Raw genomic sequence first — 26,815 nt, forward strand, 5'->3', positions numbered from 1 at the left:
AATAACTCAAGTACGACTTTTTGACGAACGAGAATAAAAATCTTGTAGAAAAAAATAATAGTCCTGTAGAATAAAAAATTTCAACGTCATCGAAAGGCTAATCGATCTTGACTGCAGGTCTTCCTGCTCGCAAAGGTCTGTTAATCGTGTACTTACAGTATATCGTTGTATCGATTTGCGACATCACCCTGATACCCGATCACATTACACAGCGATATGATCTCTACGTAATGAAGCGATTTAAAATATGCGTCGGCGGTTTTGTGAATTATGCAAAGTGGGAGCGAGGATGGGCGGCATTAACCATAAGTCGCTCATTGATTACATAGCGGTACGTGTTTAATCGATTCGCATTATCAGTTTGGCCATCCCGAAATTGCTTGCCGCTTTATGAAAGGCCGCAAGCTCTCTTACAACTTTATCCTCTTGCGTAATTTGCATGAAAATGTCATTCTTCATTTTATAGAATATCACATCATTGCTCGCAAATAACGGCGTTCAAGAAAAGGGAATATAATGTTGAGATTCGACGTCAGTGAATTCAGTGTACGTGAAGAGATACTGGCTGATTACGTAAAAATATGAAAAGATAATATCGTTGTTCAAACGTGTCACGCACTTCAATCTTATTCTTGCTCGCGTTTTCGCGAGATGTAACGGGAAGACGAGAAAACGTGAGAACGTATCTCGATTGAGATAATTCGAGTGTGGCGATAAATCAGTTTCAAGGAGAGACAGAGGGAGAGAGAGAGAAAGAATATCACCGCTATTGCTGAGACCGTAAAATAAACGCGACACATACAAAGTTTGCGACGCGACGTACGAAGTTTCGGCGGTTTCTCAGGCACGTTATACCAGTTCGCCTGGGTAAACGTCGATCGCGCGAAAGATCGTAACGATTCCTTTGCTTGCGGCGGCATACATCCTGCTCCCTGGCAGGTTTTTATTGCGTGTAACACGAAGTCGAGCTTAACGATCTTTTTATGTGGCGATAACCTCGCGACGATAACACATCGATTTAATACCTTACAACTTTATCTATTACACGATCTTACATGTATATGATGTCTCACAAATTTTATCAAATTGGGTTAAAAGATGAAATCCGAAGTACGAATGTCTCTCTTTTTTTTTAACATTTAAGAGATTAACCGTTCGACGAGAAAATATCTCGGATTTTTATGTCAACGCACGCATTTAGTGAATAACAAATAAGTGAAAAATGTATTTTGTAAGAATAATTTCCAGAGATGATTATATGAACATTTCATGAGTTAAATATTTATATTTGATATTGTATTGTTGAGAATCATTATCGAAAATTGCTTTTCTCAAAATTTCTTTCCCAAAACGCTGTGCTGCGCGATCAATGAAGAAGGTACTTTAAATCAATTTCATTTCGAGGTTTCTGTTGAAATAAACATGAAACACATGCTTGGGCAATATTCGCGTACGTCGTCGCAATAGGATAGGTTGAAAGTGCTAAATAAGAGATCAGGATTGCCGGGCGAAGTGCATAAATATCACGGCGGTTGACGCGGATCGCCCTCATCGTCGTATCGTTAAAGCAACGTCGACGGCGACGATGACGACGTTAGCGACGCTTATTTTTATCGCTGAACTACGTTGCAGCTGTCGAATCGCGGCCAATTATAAGCTCAACGCTAGATTCCACTGTAGTTAGGATCTAGCGTTGGGCTCAAGACATGCCAAATCATTTTGAGTAGACGACTAAAATCTCAAATTGTTTCGAATATTTCAAACTTATGTTCAATGTTTCAAATTGTTTCGAACTCAAAATTCGAAATTTTTGAAAATCCTGCGGAATATTTTACAAGTCTCAAATGCTGATAAAAAAGCGACTGCAAATGACAGAACATGTGCAACTAAAAGCGGACCGATTTATAATGACATCTTTAAAAAAATAGAAAGTTAGAGAACTAGTTGAAAATATGATAAAACAGCACGCAATGTTATATGGCCGTGCATTAGTCCCGAGCCACAATAGGTGTAGTAAGCTTTGAGGCTTAAGAAATTGACCAATCGATTATTCTCCTCAAATTTGACTGTGATTGAATAGAATACCGTGGATTCCGAGACCGTTAGAATACCGTGGCCGTGCATTAATATATGGGGATAATGAGAAACACTGACGAAAGGTTAATAATCCATTAAGCTCTTCCTCCTATATGTATTCGGAATATTATTGTTATCTTACGCGAGACTGAATTATGGACGATAACGGCGACGAACGGGAAAACGAAAGCATCGACAATGCGTTGCCGAAACTAGTGCGATAGTGCGCCTGTTTTTTATTTTCTTTTCGGTTCGCTAACCAAACTCATCAAGAACACGTCAAAGCGATTACATTAATAGTTCTTCGCGACCAACAAACTCGCTTTCGTGGGTGGTAACGTTGCGACGGCAAAGACTCAATATCAAGGTTCTCGAGATGAACTCAGATAAGTCACACAATAGCGACCATAGTAAGCCAAGTCCACGCTAATCCGTACTTTAACTTCTCTCTTGGGCGAAAGCTCTGAGCTTCTCGTAAATTGCGATCGACGTTTCCGATTGCAAGTAAATGGGATTAGACGCGTCCATATCAAGAGAGAAACTCTCTATCCGCGAGAATTCAATTCGGGCATTAAGATATATGTAAGCGCGATCTGCGATGAAACCGCGAATGACTTTTTCATCTCAGATTCTACTCTTAGTCTAATATCACAATTTTCCTTAACGACTCCATTAAATATACGACGCAACACGAGATCTGTGGAAGATGTGAAAAAAGAAATATGGCTACTTTGTTCCACAAGTTATCGACGAAAACCGCAACACGAGAAATGTCCAGAAGGCGCAGATTCGTGGTGCTCGTGGCAGAAAGCAAAAGCTCGCGGTGAACTGGCTGAGTATCAACACAAACCTGCTCTCAGCAAGGAAATTTTCGATGCTTTATGTCCAATCTACGAGGAACTGAGCAGGGATGATTTGTTGCAACGTTGCGTAAGCGGATTCACTCAAAACAACAACGAATGCTTCAATGCAACGTCGTGGTCGATGGCGCCCAAAACACTTGACAGTGGCAAAAAAATAGTCGATATTGCAGCGGATTTGGCCACATGCACTTTCAATGATGGCTTAAATAGTATTATGGTAATAATGCAGGTCCTGGAAATGAAAATCAGCCCTACTTGTTACAATTTCTGCCTCGAGTCGACTCCCGACGCATACAGGCAGCTGACAGAAAGATGACCGACGCCGCTAAAAAGGCTCGCAGGGCTTTGTTATCAACTCGAAAGGACTTGGACGAGCTGGACAATGATAAGGAAGGCCAACTATACGGTGCTGGCATTGCCGATTAAAGGTTTATTCAATTTCAGTACTAGAGATCACAAGTTAAAACTTTAAACGTGTTTTTCTCAAAACGACATTTTTCAAGTTGGCGACAGCTATAACTCTTGCAATTTACATGCAATTAAGTTCTACCTTTCTCTAACTTGTGAGTCGGCGTTTTTTCTAACGAAGTACGTAGGATATTTGCGATATCTTTTAATTTCGATTTTAGGTACATATTTTTGTAACGATTTTTTTGTCAAAAAAATGAACTTTTTTTTCAGAGTGCCGCCATTTTGTTAAAAAAACATTATTTTTTAATATCACTACGTACTTCGTTAGACAATATCATCAGTTTCAAGGCAGTTTTTGAAATTTTGTTCTAGGTTGAAAATTGTAGCGTCCAGAGCTCCCGCCAACGGCCCCCGCACTCCGCGAAGGCCTTCCGTCGACGTGGTGCAGCTTCTGGGTGCTTTTTTACTAAAAAAAAAATACTCTAATATCGTCTTAACTATACACAATAAAGGTCTAAAGTCAGTTTTGTAATTTGTTTGTTGTTTTATTGAAAAAAAATCATGAATATCGGTTCCAAAATCGAGCGTCACCCTGGTCCATCTCCTTAAGCAAAGTCTCGTTTACTCAATCACTTTGTTTTTCTCAGTATAGAATGTAAAATTGATTTTATTTTTTAGAAATTAGAAGTTAATTTTGTGCTCATTTTTAGCAGAATTGCTATATTTCATGCTATTTAATAAGAAGTTCTTATATTAAATTATTGTCTGCAGTCAGTCAGAATAACTATAAAAATTCACCGATATATTTACCAATATATTTTTAGTGTGCAAAAGCAGTCAAGCAAGGCGGATGTACGTTTGTCATAAAACAGAAAGACAAATAATCAGAAATAGTTGGAGTGAGAAAGAGAGAATAGACCGGAGGACCGAAGAGTGATCATAACTTTCCAGAGAACGAACATGAGTCACTCAGTTAGATGCCACCGAACTCTTAAGCATTTCTCTTTACCATGTAGGGAGAAGGAGATAGTTGGAGTAGCAAGCAGCAGCTTTCAAGTTTGCGTCTGTTCGCCAAACTATCCGTTCTCGATCAGCGCGTGTAACGAGCTAGAATGTCGATACGACTCCTTGAGAAGCGCGATATATTTGGCGAAGGAGTGCCAGAGTTCTTTCGGAACTATAACGTCGTCCCTTCGAAGATCAGCGATTGCGAAAACTTCGTTTGATATAGCATCAAGAACTTTTTAGAAGTGTCCTATCTCCTAAATACTTGTTCGGCAAAAGAAATGTTAATTTATAAGAAAACATAATTACTTTGCCAAGGAAATAGAAGTAGATATCGATTTAATAAGGTTTACTGTACTCCCCTGGGCACGCTTGCGTTTAAGATTCGCAAATGTAAAAATTGCGAGCAAGTTTAGTAATATTAGCAAATCTAATGAATTTAACGAAACTTTTTTATCCTAATTTTAAATTATGATTTTTTCACCCTTTCCTCAAAATACAAAGTGTAGGGAGTAATTTTACCTGATGTTAGCATAATAATATAAATTTTGTATCGTTTTTATAGGTGTCTCGCATAATACATAATAGGTCTCCAATTTTTCACAGTACTGTAACTAGTATATTATTGTTCTTTGAGTTATACATAATCGCATAGGCAAGTAGCTTCATTGGTCTTCGTGGAAAGGATCTCGTGTTATCACGGATAGACTCGGAGATTTACGAAGCGGATAAGATTAAGCGCCGTCTGTATTGCGTGGGATATAAGGAGCGTTGGCACTAATATCAGGAAAGATTGAGAGGAACGTTTACCCGAAACCCATTGACGAGCCGCCATCGTAGGAGGCTTCTCCAGGACGCGTGTGTTTACATATATCTATATAGCCGTCTTTCCCAGCTGACAGTCCGTCTTCATCCGCATTAATGGAACGTTGCGTTATGAAGAATCGCGACAGGTTTGCTATTGGATGGAGGGTTTGCGGCGAGCGAACAATTGGCACTCTGCGATAGAGGGATTATATTCGATTCGCCAAAATTAATCAGTCCGCAATTCATCATCCAATGATCAAGACTGTTACGAGATTCAATATATCTTATTTTAACCGTGATGTCTGATATCGGAAAAATATTCTCAGCAAACAGTTTTTTATCAATGAAAAAAGTTCAATCAAATTTTCACTGAAAAAATATTATTCAACGTTCAATTTTTGATTAATTGTCAAGGCATTGTGCAATGAACAAATGAACGACTTCAACTCGATGAACTCTCAAAGAGAATTTCACTATGTGACAATAATCTTAAGATATCTCTGCAATTAAATCCCAAATTTGGCAAAACAGTTATGAACATTGAAATCGCAATGATTGCTACCACGTGTAGGTAGCTCCCCTTCGCGGTAACAATCTTACAACCACGGTCTCCCGACGAACGGTTGTGAACCAAAGTCTGCTTACGAGTCTGTGACCGGTAAAGAAGTTTTCTTCAAAATCTTCTTGAGACACGTTTATCCGGTTTAGATAACCATGATAAGCTCATACGTATATTATATCGATCGACAGGCGAACACATGTGAAATGGTACGCCGCGTCCTAAAAGAGCTACTATACTCACAACTATTAAATTTACGAAGTCTGCAATTTTAACTATTCTTTTATGAGGCTAACGCGGCTAATATATGTTCTTTTACGAGACTAATATATGTCGCGACATAATTCCGTTGCAATATACTGCGAAATCGTAACGTGCAATACAAATGAGAATTCATGACGCATGTGGAATTTTCAGTCGATCAATTCTCGCCAGAGACCCTCCGCGATCCTTCCGCGCTATATGAAATACGGCGTCCTAATTTTACCGAGTTCTAATCGTTTTAGAAACGTGAGAAGCGGTGATAAGTTTTCGATTTCTGCCGATGACAGGACGATAGCAAATCTCCGTCCCTTTTTGCGCGAATATCTTTACACCCGTTGAACGGCGGACAGTTTTTCTCGCGCGGATTCTTCGCCCCCTTTCTTTCTGGACTAGGCGATGCCATTGACAGAGGACTCTGATTTATTTGCGTGATGACGAAGGGGGCTAGAGACCGTTGGGACCCTCGAAAGATAGACCGCAAAAAAATTATTGCTCGATAGCGCTTCGATATTAATATTATCGCTCCATATTCGAAACACCAATTTTATAGTCTTTCCGATAAAAGCGTCATGTACATGGTCAGTCCATTAATTTGTGTTCGCGAGCATCTTGATAAAAATCACGTAGCGATGACGCTGTTATCATTAATAAATTTAACGAACAATTTCGAGTTATCATTTTTTTTTAATGAAATATGTTCACATTTATTTTCTGAGAAGCATCAGCAATTAAAATGTGAATTTTCATTTTTGGGTACGAATTGTTACACTTATTACTGACTTATGAAATTATGTAATTATCCTAGAAACGAAATTTACAATAATCTAAAATTTATAATAGAATCCTTATAATTCTAATAATTCTATGCGATATTAATTTCCGAAAACATTACAAGAGATTAAAATTTACAATTAATCAATGTAACAAGTGCAATGTAACGAGTATTGCGAAGTGTAGGAAGAACATTGATTACAAAGATAATAATTGTATTACCAGCTCCGAGAGACTAGCTTGCGACAGTTCTAAAACTATTTCCGACTCATTTACCAGCGCACGCGTATTTAAGTCGGAATCGTCTATATAAATTGCCGTACAAATTGAATACACCTTCGTTGCAATGGACTCCTCGTTTAGGCTTGCTTGCGTGTAGGAGGACATTTTTGTGCGTTCATTCGTCGCCAGTTTTGTTACATTGTGCTCAATAGCTCATGTGGGAACACGACTCGAGAGGGAAGTATTCTTCATCAGAAATTTATCGCGCACGATTTCGTTATATGCCTGTTGCCTATAAATACATACTGAGCTCGCATACTATTCTGTTGAACAAGTATCACGCAAGAATCGCAATCGACTTGTTGCGCTCGCGCTCGTCGAGCCGATGTTTCATTGTCAACTGTCTGATCGCGTTTCGGTTTACTCCCACTTCTATCCGTCCCGCAAAACATCCCCTCTTCTCTTATTACGCCGCGCTTTCTGTTAATTAAATTATTCAATCTTCTTTCTCTTTGCAATTTCATCTTTTTAATGAGATTTCACTAACGCGTTAACTCGCAAGCAACAAACGCTCGTAATTTCATATTTCCTTTCTCCCAATGTGTGACTGAAACTTTAACGTTGCGATAATTTTCTCAAACTCTTAGACGTCACTCGATAAGTGATATTTCTCGAATGGAGAACATTTTTTCGAAACTAGGGAAATTTGCAACGAGATCGATTATGCACGTCCGGATAATTGAATTTTATTGAGTAGTATAGTGAAACGGATGCTCAATTTCGTAGGAAAAGTCGCTTCTCGGCTGTCGATAGAAAATTAGATCCTCGGACGTGACTGCAATATTGTAGTGCCGAACGAGATAAGAAACGCGCTTTATTCGTCGTTCTTGGCAGATCTTTCCGATACCGTGTTGACCATTTTTAACATTTATTTTATTTGCTAGAATTTATTTGTTACCTTTTTTTTGAGCAACATTGTGAAAAGAGCGAGTATAATATTTGTCAAGACGCGAATTTTTAAAAAGAAGATATTTATTTCATAATTATACATAATGAGGTAGCTTTTCTAGCGGTAAACGTAATCCTTCCTTTCAACAGTTTTCACGTGCTTTATTTTCCTTCACCTTTTGAAAAGTTCTTATGAAAAATTTTCCGCGTTGCTTGAATCTACAAACAACGTCATTCGAAACCCTGTCAAACCCGTCGTTAAAATATTTAATGACTTTTTCTACCTTTTTTTTCCTCTCTCGTGTAACACCCGCGAATAATTTATTTGAAATGTATTTTAGTTAAATAAGATCTAAAAAAGAAAATACGCACACGTCGATCCGTAGCATTGACGGATATATCTCCAGTCGACGAATAAATTCTCATTAGTCCCGCGAGGAAATACACAATCGTTTTCGCGAGCAGTTTTATTAAAGCTATAAGTATCAAAGTGTCTCCATGCGCTCCGTAATTCGCGCGGGAGAGATATATGAGAATATGAACGAAAAATACTTAAAACGTTATTCGTAGATCCGTTGAAGATGTAACAGCAGTGAGATGCTAACGGCAGCGTCGAAGGTCAAAGAAAAGACAATTAAATTCTGTTTTTGCAAACTCAATTAGATTTTACGAAATGGTTTGGAGAGACGCGCATATAATTAGTTTGAAATCAATTACGCGATAATTACAGCGTCGCCCGTGGTAGTTGAATTAGGTACGAGTGTAATTAAGGCCTCCCTGGCTACAAAAGCGAGCCGTGAAAAATGTGTCTCTCCTTCTTTTTCTCTTTCTTTGCACATTCTCCAATATTCCTGATGAAACAGTAAAATGAATCCAAACGTTTCACGAAACGATATAAATTACTATAATATTTAGCAAAAATAGAGAAAAGTAGAAAGGAATAATTTTTATATCTTTAAATAATAATCTGCATCTATGGCGCGCCGAATGTAAATATCTAACAATATCAATATCAATATCATTAACAATGAAGTAAATAATTAATAATAATTATTATTTTTGTAAAAATTTCTCATAAACTATGTGCAGTACGTGTAAACTCGCCGCATGCTGACATCTGCGGCGAGCGAATTCGTCCGAGAACAATATTTTTCGACGAACAACGTGCAAGCCGTTATGCTCGTTGCAAACCGAAGGATTTACGGATGCGGTTTCCGTGGTACGAGTACCTTTCCTTCTCTTTCTAGTAGGCACTTCCAGTAACCGGAATATTCGCGATAGATAGACAGATAGACACGGGCGTACGTAGAAAGAAGAAAAAGAAAAGGGGAGAAAGAAAGAGAGAAAAGAAGTTCGAAAGGTCGACGTCTTTTTTACGGGACTCGTGAACCGCAGTGGACAATTTCTTGGGAGACGTCCTACGGAAAGCGTAAAGCGTTTCTCGATTACAATTGCAGTAACGACGCCCACCGAGAAAGCGATCTCCGGAGATAACCGAATCCTCTCGGACGAGGTGGTCTTGCGTTTTCGTATTGAGGGTTGTCTCGATGATATTTCGAAGTTAATGCTCTCGGGAGAACGAAACTTGCGATAATTTAGATTGGTTTTAATTTGGAGACGTGGCATTTTTACACATACATGCATTTTTTGCACATTATTAGATGAATTCTGTTAATAACAAAACAATAATTATCGACTTAAGAACATTTGTTAATTCTTTTAAATTTATCGATATTTGCTGGTATCTTCTTATCATGTCAATTGTATTTATTTTGTTAACTTCTTTTTAGATAAACATATAGAGCATAAGAAAAACTCCCCTTTTATTTGTTTTAGCGATCTGTTTGAAATTTGGATTAATCACATTTCGTTGTATTTTACCAGATGAAATTTATTTTTGTGTCTCTTATACGTGCACAACTCTGAGGATGCGTTCTTTTGCGTTTTGCTTACGCGCAGCGGTATTTTTGCGTAGCTTGTATCTTTCATTATTTTAAGAGACCAGATTTGCGAATAAAAAACGGTTTGCAATGCGAGGCTTTAGTGTTTGCCTCTGACACGGATTATCTATTTCGCGTATACATTGTTCGTACATTTGTTTTGTCATATATTCGTATACTGTTCATATAACTGCGCTTGTCTTTTATACACAAAAAATATTTGCTTCTTAAACGCGTAACTTGTTTTTTAAGAAATTATCGAGTCAGGAAAATCAACACTGGGTGAGAACAATATAATTGCCATTTTACTGTATCAAAAGACGCATTAAGGAAAATTCCCAAACCGTCTGCACTTTCTCGCGGCATGAAAGCAGGGGTGTCCGTATTTAAGCTTTCAGATGAATTACCAAACAAATAATGTCCTGAATCAGACGGGGCCTCGTTAAGCGTTAAATGGGGAAGTAAATCCATAGCTTGGAATCTCTTTTATTCCCTCCCTTTTCTCTCTCTCTCTCTCTCTCTCTCTCTCTCTCTCTTTTATACAAGAGAGAGGCGTCTGGGCGACAATAGGCATTCCAGACTTTATCTTGATAGACTTACGCGTCGGCATCGCGCGCTGAAAGCGCCCGCCGCGGGGGGCCGAAAAAAACTTTTTAAGCCTGGCAATTTTTATCGCACACCTCTCATCCGCTCTGTCTCACGACGATGTTGGGACACGCCATCTTACGAAGAGGCCGTCGTCGTGCGCTCTTCCCTCGCATTTAACATTGGCGCGTACGCGCGACAATTTTGCGCGTTGCGCTGGCACGACGCATATTTCACGTTCCTTATCGGAAGCGCTCGTTGGCCCAGCGCGCCAGACACCAGACGCCGCGAGAAAATGCGGACGGCTTTGGATTTTAATCCAATGGAATTTTAATCTCCGGATTCTTCCTTCGTTTCCGAGCGAATCGTGGGACGGATCGCGAGGGATGTAACTGGCTTAGATTTGGATCAACGGATTCCAGGTTTCCTCGTTGTACAGCACGATTTCTGAGGTAAACTTCATGCGTGTTCTTATACGCTTATCGTATATATTCAATGGAAAATTAAACATTTGATATATATCGCATTATTTCTATTAATTAAAAACGTATTGAAATTTTACGAAATGTAATCTCACATGAATATGAATCGCGCCGGATTATGTGGATTTGTCTTGAAGTTACGTTTCAATTATGTAAGAAATTGATTTAATTTTTATATTTGGAGTTTTAAATGCGCGCTACACTATAACTCGAGATATAATCTCTCGAATAAATCGTTCAGAAACAATTCAAATTCTGCCTACCGTTTCTTCAAGACAAATATAAGTACTGTGATATCTTGAGTCTAAAACAGAAAAGAAGAGAGGTTCAGATTTATATACTTGCGCGTCACGAAACTCTCGTAAGATTTTAAAGGGGTTCTATATCAGACATGTGTATCACATCTCGTTTTTGTATCTATTTACATATCATTGTTTTCGACTCTTCCAGTTCTCGAGATAGAAACGGACCTCTATGCCGCGAAGAAAATTTGTAATCTCTTTCCCCCTTTCGTTCATTATATTTTACCTGCTTCTTCAGTTTTATGTACAATGCAAAGATGAGAGATGTGTCGCGATGAAAATATGATAAAATATGATAATACTCTCGTATCTCGTTACGATATGAATTTAGAGAGGGCTTAAAAGAACGTAATGAGAAATTGGAGCGAAAGCGCGCTTATCAAAAATTCAAGCATTACACGCGATGAAGGATGGCGAAGGCGTGACAGACGATTCTCTATAAATCTGAACCTGTCTTGTGCATAACGCGAAATGTCAACGTACGCATAGCGGTCCGAAAAAAAGATTAATTTATCACCGCGTGTCCATGATGCGCTCGTAGTAACAAACGTATAAATTGAATATCGTGCAGCGAGCCGTAATATCGAATCGGATTGAAACACAAGTAGCTCGATCCGCACACCGATACACTTTGTCGATGATGAAATTTCAGCGCCTTAGGCTCATTGCTTTCGCATTCAATCTTATTCGTGAAAAGTTAGTCGAATATATTCGACTAACTCGGCGCTTCAGAAACAAGTATTCAGTCTGGAATATTTGCTTCGATATTCCCGAGCACGTGTCATTAGGAAATTATTGCGTAAAATTAATAAAGATTAAGAATAATCCAAAGAAATTTAAACAACAGTAATTCTAACGACAGAAATTTAAACAACAGTATTTCTAAGAAGAGACGTGTGAATTCCGGATGCACGCAGTAATTTCAGATAGAAACTTCATCACCCTAGGTCAATGCCTTCGGTGATTTCCGAAGCAGATATTTAAATACGCAGACACAAAATTAATCCGTCGCTCTCCTGTCGCATTTTCAGATCTTTTGCTTTTGCTCGTGTGGATTCGAGGATCATATATATATATATATATATGATCCTCATACATACATACATACATATATATATATATATATATATGTATGTATGTATATGTATGCATATGTATGTATATGTATGTCTATGTATATATATGTATGTATATGTATAAATATGTATGTATATGTATGTATATGTATGTATATGTATGTCTATGTATATATATGTATGTATATGTATATATATGTATGTATATGTATGTATATGTATGTATATGTATATATATGTATGTATATATATGTATGTGTATATATGTATATATATATGTATGTATGTATGTATGTATGTATGTATGTATATATATGTATGTGTATATATGTATATATATATGTATGTATGTATGTATGTATGTATGTATGTATATATGTATGTATGTATGTATGTATGTATGGATATGTATATGTATATGTATATCAATTCATCACCTGTCTGACACTCTAGCTCAGGGTCGGAGTGAAACGAGTTCGAAATATTCATTTGTATTTGTTTCCGACGAATTTTTCCAAATATTTTATGCTATCGATGCATTTGGGGAAAGTGGCGTTTAAAATTGATATGGTGACTTCTAGATTTCAACGCGCAGCTTGCTTGTCAGTTACATTTGTTTCTTTGGGTAATGTTCTGCATCTGGTTTTGTTAAGTGTTACACTTATATTTTGGCATACGGTTTCGCGACTAAATGATGACGGCTAGGAGAGCGATTAGATAGACTCGGGAGAGAATGACTGGGCCAATTTAAAAAGAGAGCCATTGAGCCACGCAAGGCTCTGCATACTCACGTACGTGAACGTGAGCACAAACAGCGCTTTCTCGAGGCTTGTTCTTGAACGAGAACGAGATCAACGCTCTAATGCGACGTGAGTCCGCTTCAATGACGTCAGTTTTCTAGTAGCTCAATTCGTTCCATATCTGTGAGAAGAGAATCTCTTTCTCTCTCTCTCTCTCTCTATCTATCTATCTAAATTTAATGAGTCACGTTGTATCTCGTCTGTTTATCGGATTCAGATTCGCTTCACGGGCTATCTGAACTCCTAAATTTGCGGGACGCAGGAAACATGGGACCTGTTTATCCGACTTCCTTCACGTCGACCTGTCCGCGACACATCAAAATTGGAGACACTCCTGTACGTATCGTTCGGAAATTGTTTCAGGCAATCTGCCAAAGCATTGGCCACACTCGTCCTCTTAATTGCTTCACGCGTTTCGCACACAAATCTTCGTGTTTGCATAAGTACGATTGTACATTCCTCTCGTGTCAAATTCCTACGGGTTATTTCTCACCGGGGAGTTCCTTCAACGCGACCATAAAGTGGCACGTTAGTATACCAGTTTTTGCAACCGTCGTCATTTACGATACCGCAATTTCGCCCCTTATGCCACGACGCGACAGCTTCCGTCTCTCGCGAGATATTTGGGCCACGTAGAGAGAGACGCGGAGGAGAGACTGTCTACCATCATCCTGTCGCGCGAAATACCTTATAAGGGAGGATTATTATAGTACGGTACGAACATCCGTTGATACAAATGCTGTCGGTCCGTCCCAGCCGGATTATTTTTATTGCTTCGTCTCTCGCGAAAGTCGAGAGGATATCTCGATAGATTCATCACTGATCCATTAATATCACCAATAAGTGACAGCTATCGCGCCTGCCAAACTGCTTCGTTTGAGATAGTGGTACGGTTAAAGGAGACGCTGTTAATGGTCAGCGAGAGATTGCAATTGTACATGATTACATGATGAAATAAAATATTGCAAGGGAAACTGCCCTTTTCCGATATCGAGAACATTTCATTTCCTAGCGATGCCTTATTTGGCTCAAACACTTTGTGACATATGAGTAACCTATTTCACGCGGAACAGTTCACATATGAGAGCAGTGGCGCACGTCCAACTGCGATGACTTTTCAGTTTCACCCTTTTCAGACAAGTAGCACTAAGCGCGACAAAAACGCCACTTATTAGACGCAGCTGCGAGAGTGAGTCGCGATTTTCCGCTTTTGGCTGTTCGCCAACGGAGCGATATGTGCACGCGTGTAGTTCCTACAGGGAAATGTCGCAAAGTGTGCCCGAAGTTAAAGCAGTAATGTTAGAAAACGTAATATCGAGATTTTGCCACTGCTCTGCCGGCAACCGTAATACCATCTGACACTTTTTAACTTTGCGACCAGTTTCGATAATGACGCGACTTTTCCCTTTAAATTGAAATTAAGACAAGAATGCGGTGAATTGACGGACAAGAGCAAAAGAAAATGTCAGACATTCATATAAGACACAAAGACAAGTAATAAAAATGTGCGAATGCCCATCGAATTTGTTTTTTTCTTTTTGGGTGGGCGAGGTTCTAAGTGCGAAGATCATCTAATTGTAGCAACGAACGGCAGTTACCATTCCTTCACAATGAACTAACCTGCCTGCAGGTGCACGTGGGGGCCGAACTTGGCCGCCACTTGCTGAAGAAAGACCCCGACTGCCCCGTGCGCGCCGTGCGACAGAATTTGCACGAGCAAGCCCACGAGGAGGACCACCCAGCCCCAGCCACCCTCCGGGTAGTAGTGTTGTTTCAGCGTGAGCAATTGCCTGAGTTCCGCGACCAATTGGCGGGACGCGGCGTTCGTTTGTCCTGGTGCCGGTGCATGATCGCTGCAGGCGACTCCACTATCGTGGACCGACAATCGCGGCAACGATCGGCTGCGATAAAGAACCGCGGCGGCGGTGGTGACCGGCGTCTCTGGCAGCCTCGAGTCGATTGCTCGATCGGTGGCGATCTTGAGGGCCACGTCGCCACGTTGCCCCTCGTCGGAGACTGCGTTTGCTTCGCGATTCACGTAGCCGGTATACTTCCATACATGGGAGTATCGGCTGTAGGAGAAATGCAGTTCCCCGCAATTCTCGCACTTTTCCGCATTACTCTGCCGCTTCTCCTTGGCGACGGCGGCGGCGGTGGCGGTGGCGACGACGACGACATCCGTCGTCCCGCGATCGTCTCCCGGCTCCCGTCGTTCCACGACGGCATTCTTCGCGGCCGCGAAACGTCGCGTTTTTCCGGGCGATCGCGCGCGGCTTCTGTCTTCGGCGGAGTGAACGACCTTACGAGTCACTGCTTCGCACCAGAGATCACCAGCTCGAGGTGAGTCTGCGCTCGGCGTGACGGCGGATACGACGACATCGTCCCCGTGAGGATACGCGCGTCTTCGCGGGGAACTGATTTCCATCGGCAGACCTGCCTTGTCCTTGTCGGAGCCATCTTTATGACTTTCGATATTCCGGCTGTGCTCGCGCTCGCCGATCATTTTATCGGTACCGTGGGAGGAGTGAGCCGATTCGAATGCGTTGTTCATGCGTTTGTTCGTCGACGACGTCGCGATTTTTATTCCGCGAATAGCGTGCTTCTCATGGTCGACGTGCTTTTCATTCTCGTAGCTGACTTTTCTCGCACGATTACAATTATTAGGCAGTTTTCGCTTTCTTTCGACCTCGATGCTTGGCGAAGACGCGCGGATAGCTTCAAGCTTACCTTTCGGGTCACCGAGACCCTCGTCGCTCGCAAGTATTTCACTCTCGCTGACGGTATCGTTGCCGACATCGCCGTTCGCTTTATCGCGACTTGTATCCCCGTTGAGGTTCGACGTCCTATCAGCTATGCGAATTCCCTCCTCGGGAAATAACTCCTCTTCCTGCTGCGAGCGCTGCTCGCCGTCTTGCATATCATGGTTGATGGAGTCGTGGCCATTATCCGAATACTTCGATGGACAATCACAATCGCGAATCCTTGACCGGTTGAGAGGCTCATCAGCGTAATCGGCGCGGTGATTATGCTCGGTCCACGATTGGACGACTTCGCGAGCTTCGTTCGGAGATCTCGATAATTCCGCAGCTGTCGCAGACATCACTCGGCACTCGCCAACTTCAGACTCCATGCGAGAGGCTGCCATTATCCGGATTTCCCTTTCTCTGACTTTAAGGTGTCACACGGTGTCTCGTCCTCGTCCTCATCATCATCATCATCGTCGTCGCCGTCTTCGTCGTCGTCGTCGTAGCTCCCTTTCTTCCGTCTCTTCCATTTCTCGTTTGATCAGGAATCCGAGGCTCGAAGAATGTTTGCCTCGAGTCTCGAATTTTGTGGTTAAAACGGAAGATTAAATCGCGCGAAAGTTTTTGACGCATCATTCTTGCCGAACAAACTGATAACTCGAATTCTTCATCGTCACTTTGATACCATCGATATTCAGCGTGAACATACTGAAATTATTCATTCTTATAAACAAGTTAATTAATGCACTAATTATAAGCAATTATAATTATAAATAATAATAAATAATTCTTATAAACAAGTTATAAACGAGTGCGCTAATTTCTAAAAAATATTTATGACAATTTTGGAGAGAGAAAGACAAATTTTGTGTAGTGAAATTTGAATTTTACCGCAATTCTTCATTAGTGTTTTTTTCTATCTTCACTGATTTACGTAAACGAAGCAAGAAATCGATGCGATCATGGAATTTTATTAAATTAAACATTAAATTTCCAACCTTCAATTCTCAGCAAGTTGAATCTAACTAACGCTACCACGTGTGTTTTCGATCGTGAGTCCCTGCAGTCTGAGGCGCGACGTCTTCGCGGACGCGGTTGTAATTCTGAGGCGACGCGATGATGGTCATTTAATTGAAAAACTCCGCTTCGGAGGACAGTTCCCGTGCGAATGTAGTGAACTTTTCAGACATTGCACGCGCCAAAATCATCATGATCAGCGCGATCGCGTCGTCACGATCGCGAAACTTTGGCAAAGTTCCCCGCGGCTAATCTCAGGTGAAAAACGCGGATCGTCTCGGTGACGCGCTCGCAACTCGGCAAACGACGGCGACGACGACTTAGAGCTCTTTTCCGAGATACAGTGCCTCGCATCGACGTGGTACATATCACGAGGAGACGTCGACCGGGCGCGACACGCTCGGCGCGCGAACTGAACGACGAGCGACTCGGCGCCGGGTCTCTACCGTCTCTGCGGCTGCGGCTGCGGCCGGCGTCTCTCCGCTTTCAGGAGCGGAGCCCCGTCGAGAGCCAAGGATCGGACGCAATCGTCGTCATCGCGTTCCTTCTTTCTCTGTGTCTGCCCTTGTGTTCCACCTCGGCTCTCTGTTCTACACTACTCCACTTTCCCCCCACCGAATGGCATCGCACGCCTCGTGTGTGTCGTCCATCAGCGTGGCCGTGGATGTCCTGTCAATGGTTGTTTCTAGTTTGGCCTCTGTAACCGCGGACGCGCCAGCCTCCTCTTCGCGATTCCGCTCAGCGGAATTGGAATTTTTCCCGCCCTCTCCCTGCAGTGTACCCCCTTCGATTCATTCGACGTCGTCCATCAACGTAATTGTTGACCGCTCTTTGTTTGCTCCTTATTGTGATTAATGCGGTCATTGAGCGCGAACTCGTTGGACTGATCCTCGATATTTACGTAGGACTGCAATAAATTATGCTATCTATGTGTACATATCTACATGCGTTCCTGTGAAAGTGACTGGTATCGTAGGGGCAATCCACCCGAATGCGCTCTCCCTTCCCGTTCCTTTGAGGGAGGATAACTCGGATCTATGAATGCGCGTTTATCAACGGGACGTTCTTTATCGGTGGACTCTTTACGATGCTGTATCTCGGCCATGTGAGAGGGAAATGCTTTCCTGCTTTTCTCCTTGTTAAACTTATCGTGTGTTGAATCTGTGAATCAGGCCTGCGAATTCGCCTTGGACGGAATTCTTGTCAGACACACCACTTCGATAAAATGAAATTAATTTACGCTTGAATTCTTACTTCACGGTGATCTGTTTTGGAGAAATGTATAAATACTGAACGTGGAGCACACATATATATATATATATATATATATATATATATATATATATATATATATATATATATATATACATGTTTAATTCTACCAGCCCTCTGACTATAAATTTCGTTTAATAACAAGTTGAATTCGCGTTTACTCGCGAGATTATAAGCATTTCATGCATAAATGGTTTAATTGGATTATATATATCTATTTTCTTGAAAATACTGGAGAGAAGGAGGGAAGTGGCAGATATATGTTACTTGAAATAAAACTTTAGCTTGATGAAAGTCTTTAATCGTGGATATTTTCCGTTCGATCGCCGAAATGACAAATGGAGGACTACTTTCACCACTTCGTAGCTCACCGCGCGGAACGAATCGCGCGAAGGAGCCACTCTGTCTTATCTTTTCAAGGGTCTATATTAAAGAGCGTCTTATAGCGTCGTCCCCGAATAGATAATTAGCCGGCTAAATTACATCTGTCGCGCGTGCAAGAGGCAAAGACGTATATGCATATATATTATTACGCGCGGCAGCCCTGCGCAGATAATTCATTGTTTCTCCTCTGACGATCTCGCGTAAAATGGCACCGACGCGAAACTTACCCCGCGCGCGCGCGAGGAGTGAGTGAACTTTCTGAAATAATATCTCAGCTTTAATGCTTCCCGACTTCGGTTCATCTGCGGTTTTATACGATCGGGCCTGCTCGTCCGTGCATCAACGTTTTTTTTCTTTTTTTATGGTAGGCTGGGTCATTTTATTGCGCGAGAAATAAAAACCTAAATCGCCGCGATAATCTTAACTTTTCCATTTTCGCACGCGTCGTAGGATCCCTTCGTCCTGGCGCGGCTCCTTTGACGATTCTGCCTTCGCAAATCCCTGTCCGTTTTATTCCTCTCCTTTTTTGCGGACATTATTCTCTCGTTGCCCGGAATATATGAAGAGCGCGCGCGGCTGCCATTGTAGTTATATATCCGCGGATTAAGCAGACATTTTATTAGGAGGAGTTCGATAAACATCCACTGGCGGTAGATTATAGGAGACTCGATTGAACTTAGGAAGAAACGTTTCAGCGAGATTTCCCGCCGGCTTATTCGTTTCCCCCTAGTTTCGCGGGAACATTGCACGTATCTTGAGAGGGCAGTTTTTATAGTTTTATTTGTAACGGAGTGCGCGGTGCACACAGGGAGCGTTATTCGTGTTCTCAACGTAGCTGACGAGATGTAATTTAAGTTGGCTAAGTAACTTCCCTAATTTGACGCTAGAATGACCATTGGCGCATTTAATGTCGCCGCGAACGTGGAGGCTCGCTTCGAAATGGAGAGTGACTCGTAGTTTGCACGGGGTTAGGGGTTAAATCGCCGAAGACATTCATCTACTTTGACCGAATGCACGCGTCATGCTGCCATCATATTGTTCGTATATCGTTTCGTTAGGTCCTGTCAACACTTTTCGCGTGTCATGTTTCAAGGCGGTCATTACATATCGATTCCGATACAGCTCCTTATGAAAGACGCGAGTGGTACAGTATGGTTGACAAGGAGTAGTTATCCCCCCGGTATGGTGAACGAACAAAGGGACTGTCGAGCAATTATTACTCGCCAGGACGTCATGTTCGAAGAGGCGATATTTACTAAGCGAAGCTCGCAGATTGCTGCGCAGCGATATAGATTTTTGCTCTCAGCTAATTGTTTCCCGCTACAATTTAAAATGCAATCAAAAGTATTGAAACATGAATACGCGTTTTGCTTGGAAAAACAAAGAGATCCCTGATATATTTTAGTTTGTATTTTATTTGAACATTATGAGAGTGCAACAGGTTCCTTTTCTTCCTATAAGAACTTGCAAGTGTGATCGTGATAATATACAAGCTTTAAAACACATGCGAGACTTATTGAAAATAATCAAATATGAAATATAATGAGGTAACATATTGCGTGGGGTATGAGATGTGACGTTAATTAAAATAATAATAAATTTATATTTTATTATTTAACGTTTTACACAAGAGCGCTACTTTACACATATTATCGCGTCTGCTGCAATTTGTCGAAAGAGAGAAGGACGAGCGAACCGCGTCAAGGTATGGTTACACTATTGAAGTGGAAAGTTACGTGTGAGGTCGATGTGTCTACAAATTGCCTCATCATGACGTTCCTCGATAAGCCCTCATCAGACGTTCCTTCCCAAATTACATTACACCTACTCATCGCGATTTATCAGCGACATTCGCCAAGTTACGAGCGGGGTCTCCGTCTCTTGCACATTGCGTGTTTTCTTCTTACCCGATGGCCGTTGTCTCAGAAACGCCAATGTCACGTGGAATTAGTGCACTTCGCATTTCTTGCACATTCGTTAATTCAGAAAGAGCCGTTAAGTCGAATTTAAAAGATGAATTTATGAGTAATCACAATGAATAAAAACATTTCTATATTTGTACTTAAAGAATAATTAGACATATATTCAATTGCACCGTCATTCGTATCTCGCGCGCATAACTTATTCGATAAATTGATATTTATCTGAACTGGAATAAAAATCGATTGTCTTTCTCTCCTTCAGTTACTTCAAATATTTCGATAATTATAAAAACTGTCTTGTTTTATTCAATATTGTTTCTTTTTGAAACAGTTTGTGTATAATTTTATCATATCTCTGTGTGAGACCGAAATAATCATATTGGACGACGTCGGAAAAATGAGAGTCTCGAGAAACTGAGAAGAACCGTCGGTCGCGAATACCTGAGAAACTCTTTTCCTTCTCGGTAACCCAGCAGTTTAAAGCCGCTCTCGGAAAGCCTCTCAGATTATTGTTAGAGAACGACGAACATAAGTTTGTCGCGGATTCTTGCATTGGAGTCATTCCGTTGTTCTTTGTGTTCGAACGGCTCCCAGTACGACCATTGCGAGGAGCATCGAGATAATTGAATTGGACATCTCTGTCCTTTATTTTTGCAGTCTCGGTTGCCCACCTAAACGGTACAAATTTGCCTGGGTCTTAAACAATATGCATCGCGTTTTTTGTTTTGTAATGTATCTTTTAATAACTAATTATTGTTGTTATTAAAAAAAAAGACTTGATGTATTCGGAATATCAAACTATACATTTTCTTAGAGTATTTGTGATGCGAATGAATAATTTGTTTAATTAATTTAATTTTTGAATTAATTATATCGTATTTTTTAGTTTTCTTTTATATTCCAAACTCAAATATGCGATTGAGTTAGGAAAAATATATGCACAAGTTTATATAAATAATGCACAAGTTTATATAAATAGAAAGAAAATAATTTTATTTGAAATGATCACCGAATATTTCTGTGGTTTTATTTTATTTACTCATGGAATTAATGAAGTGCATTCAAAATTCTTAATTAATGAAGTGACAATACAAATATTTCAAAGTTGATAATTTATTATTTTAATTTGATTGGCAGATTGATACTGATCGTCGTCAGGCAAGCAACATATAGGATATCAACTTGAGCGTAAAGGAATGCATCGTATTGGTAAGCAAAACTAATTATATGTGATATAATTTTGATTAAAATCACTAGGGATTTTTTTGACTGATAAACGTTAATTTTTCTTTGCGTAATTGCGTTTAAGACTGCAGTTGGTACAGATTAAAAAAATCTATATCGAATGCCACGTAAGATTTTTTACTGACTCTCGGCATTCTTGCAACGCTTTCTTACAGTTCGTTGGTAGCTTTCGTTCACAGAGCAGAGCGCTATGTTATCTTCTCAATGTCGATAAGTTAGTAATTTTATCGTATAAAGTACTTTTTGTATCACAAATATAATTGCATTTTATTACTACGTTATTTTAAATATATTTGTTGACATAAACGCGATATTTTAATATGAAAATTATTGCAATGTCTAATTTCCTTGTTTTTGATCTGTATAAATTTATTCGTTAAATTAGTCAAATCATTCTTTAAATACACTTTCAATCTTAAAGTTAAAGTCTCTGGTCTTAATTACGATAGAAGATGTGCATTAAATTAATTAGTAAATTGTTAAATAATATATAAAGCATAACAAGTGTTAAAAACGTCGCCCATTCATCTGTCAAACACATAAATCGATCGGGGATATCATATTTCAATATAGGGCAGCAAATTGGGGAAACTGTAACATATACCTTTGCAAGTGTCGAAAATTCTGTGGTAACTTTCATGGCGCAAGAAACTCGCTTCTCATATGTTCCCGCAGCGACGCGCGAGGCGTGCTTACGGAATAACGTATATAAAACAACAGTGATCAAGGAGGGGGTAGAATAAATTACTAAGAGAGGGTAGAAACACATTTTTATCGGCTTAACACGCCGAGAATAGGTCAAATGTCAAAGTAACTGAGCGGCGCAATACGTGGCCTTCGTAAAATTTCACTTTCTTCTGTCTTTCTGCACTAATGCCGGATATTATCACAATGAAAAATTGATCTAGTCCAGAGCTCATCCTGACAAAAGAGATTAGAATAACGAGATTAGATTAGATTAAAATTCTGTAAAAGATGAAAATCGGATATAATAAAAGTGAGACAAAAATGATAAAATTTGAGTGAAATATTTTTTTAAGATTAGAGTAAATGAAAAATTACACATTTAATCAATTTTCGAAAATTTATTTGTGCTATTCAAAGAGTAAGTAATATACTAAAAGATAAAACATTTCTCGTTTCCTCCGAACTTGATGAAAATTATCCTGATAAATAAAAATACAAAAAGACCATTTCATTTTAGCCGTCATATAAATTAGCATTTTCGTAGAGAGTTTTGCACTCCGGAGATTACAATAACGCAATAAAAAATGTATAAAGGAAGTGCGCGCATAATTCACTATTTTTTAAATCGTTAGCTCTATGATTTATTCATTGCAACCATAAATTGCGACTGCTGAACTGTAGGTCGTTTATTATTTATGCATTTAATCGTTCGCGAAGTTTGGCGGTAGTCTGTATTTGGCGCGTTTATCCTCGATTATCTGCTTTACGGTTAATTTCGCATAGCTATTGTCTTTAGCCAAGGCATAGTAACTGTAGCTTTCCGCACACCGATAACGAGAGTTTACTTCACTTTGGGACCGTCCGCCAAATAAGGGCTTGTGGATGAAATAGAGGTCTGACTTTACCCATTAAAGTACTCAGATAGGAAACTCGTGAACTGATTTGACGGTGTTACTGAAATAGAGAGAGAGAAAGAGAGAGAAAGAGAGAGAGAGAGAGAGAGAGAGAGAGAGAGAGAGAGAGAGAGGAAAAAAGATTCAATATTAGCCTTTTTCTTTATTTTTCAAATTATTCCTTCTAAAAAATGTGCGCTCGTAATATGAAATTAATATATTCGGAATAGGCGTAATATTGGATTATTTTTGTTTAATTGAAATCATACCTTGCTTATTCTTATTGCTTTTAAGATAGTTAAAAAAATCTATTTTATTCATGTTGATTGTTCTTCTCTCAATTTGATTCCTAAAATTTCTTTCCCTTTATTATTCTTAATACTTTTCGGATGCAAACTTTCTCCGTGAGATACACTATTTCTATTATTACACTTCGGCTTTCAAGATGTTTGATTTTTTCACGAAGTATTATATAAGGTCACCATATTATCTTAAATACCGTACGTTACTTGTTACTGTGCAAGGCACGTGCTCCACTCGCGCTTCGCACAAAAGTGAGATAACCCGACGAAAGGTTTCCAGATTAGTTGCGAATATTTCGACTCACCAGCGGTGTGCAACGGGTGCTGATAGAACTTGACCTTAGCGGGCAGTGCGGCGGTGGCCGGTATCGAGAGCTGCAGGCCCGAGCCGAGGAGATGCACGAGGGTGCTGACGACGGTGACCACCCAGCCCCATCCTCCCTCGGGATAATAATGCCGGCACAGTAGTCGCCTCGCCTGCACCTGAGTGCTACCGTCGGGCTGTGCCGCGACGTTATTTTTCCCGTCGCTGCTCTCTTCCGGCTGGCGATTTTTCTTCTCCTTGAGGGACGAGTCGTCGACGGAGGCGCAGCTGCCTCTGGCTGCCGTATCCAGCAGCGGCCAGGATCGCGCCCGGGTTATCGACATCACAGGGTGCAGGACTACGTGCCGGTATCTTTGCCGCTCAAGCCGTTCGTGCACGCCGTGACTCCTGTCGCACGCATCGGCGCCGCGTGCGATCGCGACCGCCCGCAAGTCGTCGGGAACATGCTGCCGATCGTTCCGATGGCAGCGTATATTTTCTTCCTCACGGGTTTCTTCCTCGCGACAGCTGCATTCCGACGTTCGCCGTGCGTTCGTGCACACGAAACTCGTCGATTATGCTCGATACGCGCTCGATACCGTATTCGCGTGTCTCGCGGGAGTGAGCAGGAGCGCTTTTACTACATGTCCTTTTGCATTGTTCTTATTCGGCGATCCTAAGGCGATTATTTCTGCTATATAACTGCTGTTCTCAAGGAGCATTTAGATAGACATGTTACATAGAAAATTGACTCATGCGCTCCGTTATTAACGCACGATACTCATTATTCGTTCGTTAAAAGAAGCTGTAAATGTTACTATACACACGGAGATCGATACTTCTCTTAAACTTTGTTTAAATTCTATAGTTTTTACCGTTATTTGAAAAGTTTCATGTCTTATCATCATATAATAATCACATAGTTTGTCTACTTCTTCAGTAATTCAGTAAACGAACAAGTTTTCAGACTCGCAATGCTGACTAGTCGCTCCGATAAGAAACATCAACGTCAGACATGACGGGACGATCGAGATGTTTAGTGTCGAGTTCTTTTTTTTCCGTTAAAGTAACACGCGTGTGAAACTCGCGAGTAGCAATGACATCGCCGACTTCGGAAGTCTGGGAATCAGAATTAATCGCGCGATTTTGCCCGCGATATACGTCCGAATGGCGCGTAAAATATGAGCGAGATACTTTCCCCATGGGTTGTTACGATGAATTAATTCGACCCAGCCCGGCCCGGCGAATCAGCTATTATAAATTACCGCGCGGGGCTTTTGTATCGTGAGATCGATTCCATCGGCGGCTTCGTACTCGTTAATGCGCGTGGATGAGGCCGGGCTCTCTAAACGCTCGATTTTAATAAATTTCGGGCGCGGGCTTCCTCATTGTACAGCGTCATGATTTATCACGTCTATAAATGCATCGCTCGACAGCCTCTGCGCGTACGCGTTTCGCCCTTCTCTAAAAGCTTTCGTCGTTTACCGAACGAAGAACGAATTATCGAGCTGAACTTTCGACAAAAACAACGTCATCGAATACGCTCCGTAGCGCGCGAGGCCGTTTTCTCTCCTTTCCTTCTTAATTTCGCATGCCGTGATAATTTAACAAACGGGAAATTATCGAGGCGACGAATCGAACGAGCGCGGCGTAATTATTTAACCGAGTGCGTCGGTGAAATTTAATCTTACTGCATTGCACAAGAAGATAACGATGTCGTCAGGTGCGCGCGCTGAGAAACAAGTAGGAGACGAACGGAAAGCAACCTGCGTGAGTTAGATTCTTAGCAAAATGTCGTGTATTCCCTAATGAAATTGTGAGCTCTAGATGACTTGGTCAATTTTTTAAAATAATCTTCCTTTCTCTACAACAATCAATTCTTTCTCTAAAAAATCAATTAATTGCTCGAAAAATTTTTCAAATCAAACATTTTACTCATCAATGATCGATACGATTTTTTTTTTTTATTATAGATAGACAATTGCAGATATAATTGTGAGAAATTTATTAAATAAAAAAATAATGTCTTATATGGGACTACTTGATTATTGCTCATGTCACGTCATAGATTGTTTTTTAGAAGCAGTTTCAATTGTACATTCTCACAAAATTTTACGTGTTTCTGATGAAAAAGAACTAAAAAAAGAAAAAAATAATGTCGCGTGGAACTAGTTCAGGCGATTTGTCGATTTATCATCGCACGATAATGAAAATATTCAAAAAGTTACAATATATGGCAAGAAATGGTTGCGTGGCGATCGGTCGTAGTTCTTAGCCGTAAACCGGCATGAAACTGCCGCACTCGGCAAAGTACTCAGATGTAGCTTTTCTCGAAATAACAACTCGCCCGATGACTAACAAATATCACGCGTACCGGACGACGCTTAATTGGTCGTGTTCAATTCTGAGCGAGTAACGAACGCGCCGTAAAGTGATTACCGAAGTCAATTAACGGGTATGTCTCGCGTGACCGATTTACGACCCCGCGCCCACGGTCGCGTAAATTCACCGTGACAGCGAGTCGTATGCGCGAGAGTTTCGCGGTTGGTCGAATTCAACGGCGATTACAGAGACGAAGAGAGGATAGTCCACGAACGGGGTCGCGAAGTTGAAGGCATTTTTTGCGGAGCCGAGAGTACGAGCGCGAAAACGGGAGTCGTCGACGAGCACGAAGTCGGATCGCGTAGTCCCTGGATCGGGATGAGGCAACGGACTGAACGTTGCGAGGTGACTGCTGAAGTGAGGCTGGCGGCTTTGTGGAGCGTGGGGTTTCGCGCGGTATCGCCGACTGATGCCGCTCCGACGAGAGACGGGCTCTTTCCCTCTATTTCCTCTTCTCCCTTCTACGTTCCCCGTCGTTTCGCGGACCTCCACCACGCCGCCACCACCATCGCCCCCCGGCCAACACACATTGCCATCACCGACGTCATTGCA

General features: G+C 40.9%; 2 protein-coding genes across 3 annotated transcripts in view; one reads left to right on the forward strand and one right to left on the reverse strand.

The window, feature by feature from the left end:
- LOC116847064 (monocarboxylate transporter 2-like) overlaps nucleotides 1-17,262 on the reverse strand; it is a 31,555-nt gene extending 14,293 nt beyond the window's left edge. Inside the window, exons 1-2 of one of the 2 annotated variants that reach the window (XM_032821648.1) lie at nucleotides 16,854-17,262; nucleotides 14,732-16,563 (exon numbers count right to left, since the gene is read on the reverse strand). In XM_032821648.1, the coding sequence (XP_032677539.1) occupies nucleotides 14,732-16,256 (1,525 nt within the window). In that variant the 5' untranslated portion in view covers nucleotides 16,257-16,563; nucleotides 16,854-17,262. Of the gene's footprint in view, nucleotides 1-14,731; nucleotides 16,667-16,853 lie in introns of those variants that run through there. The other variant, XM_032821649.1, reaches the window with a different exon arrangement.
- The window catches only part of LOC116847073, a 280,111-nt gene that overhangs the window by 5,046 nt on the left and 248,250 nt on the right, over nucleotides 1-26,815 (forward strand). The window contains exon 2 of the mRNA XM_032821678.1: nucleotides 21,588-21,659. The gene's annotated coding sequence lies outside the window, so the exon portion shown is untranslated. The remainder of the gene's footprint in view (nucleotides 1-21,587; nucleotides 21,660-26,815) is intronic.

Source organism: Odontomachus brunneus, unplaced genomic scaffold (assembly GCF_010583005.1).
Source record: "Odontomachus brunneus isolate Ranch 3 - 2012 unplaced genomic scaffold, Obru_v1 Obru_scaffold_073, whole genome shotgun sequence".
NCBI lineage: Eukaryota > Metazoa > Arthropoda > Insecta > Hymenoptera > Formicidae > Odontomachus > Odontomachus brunneus.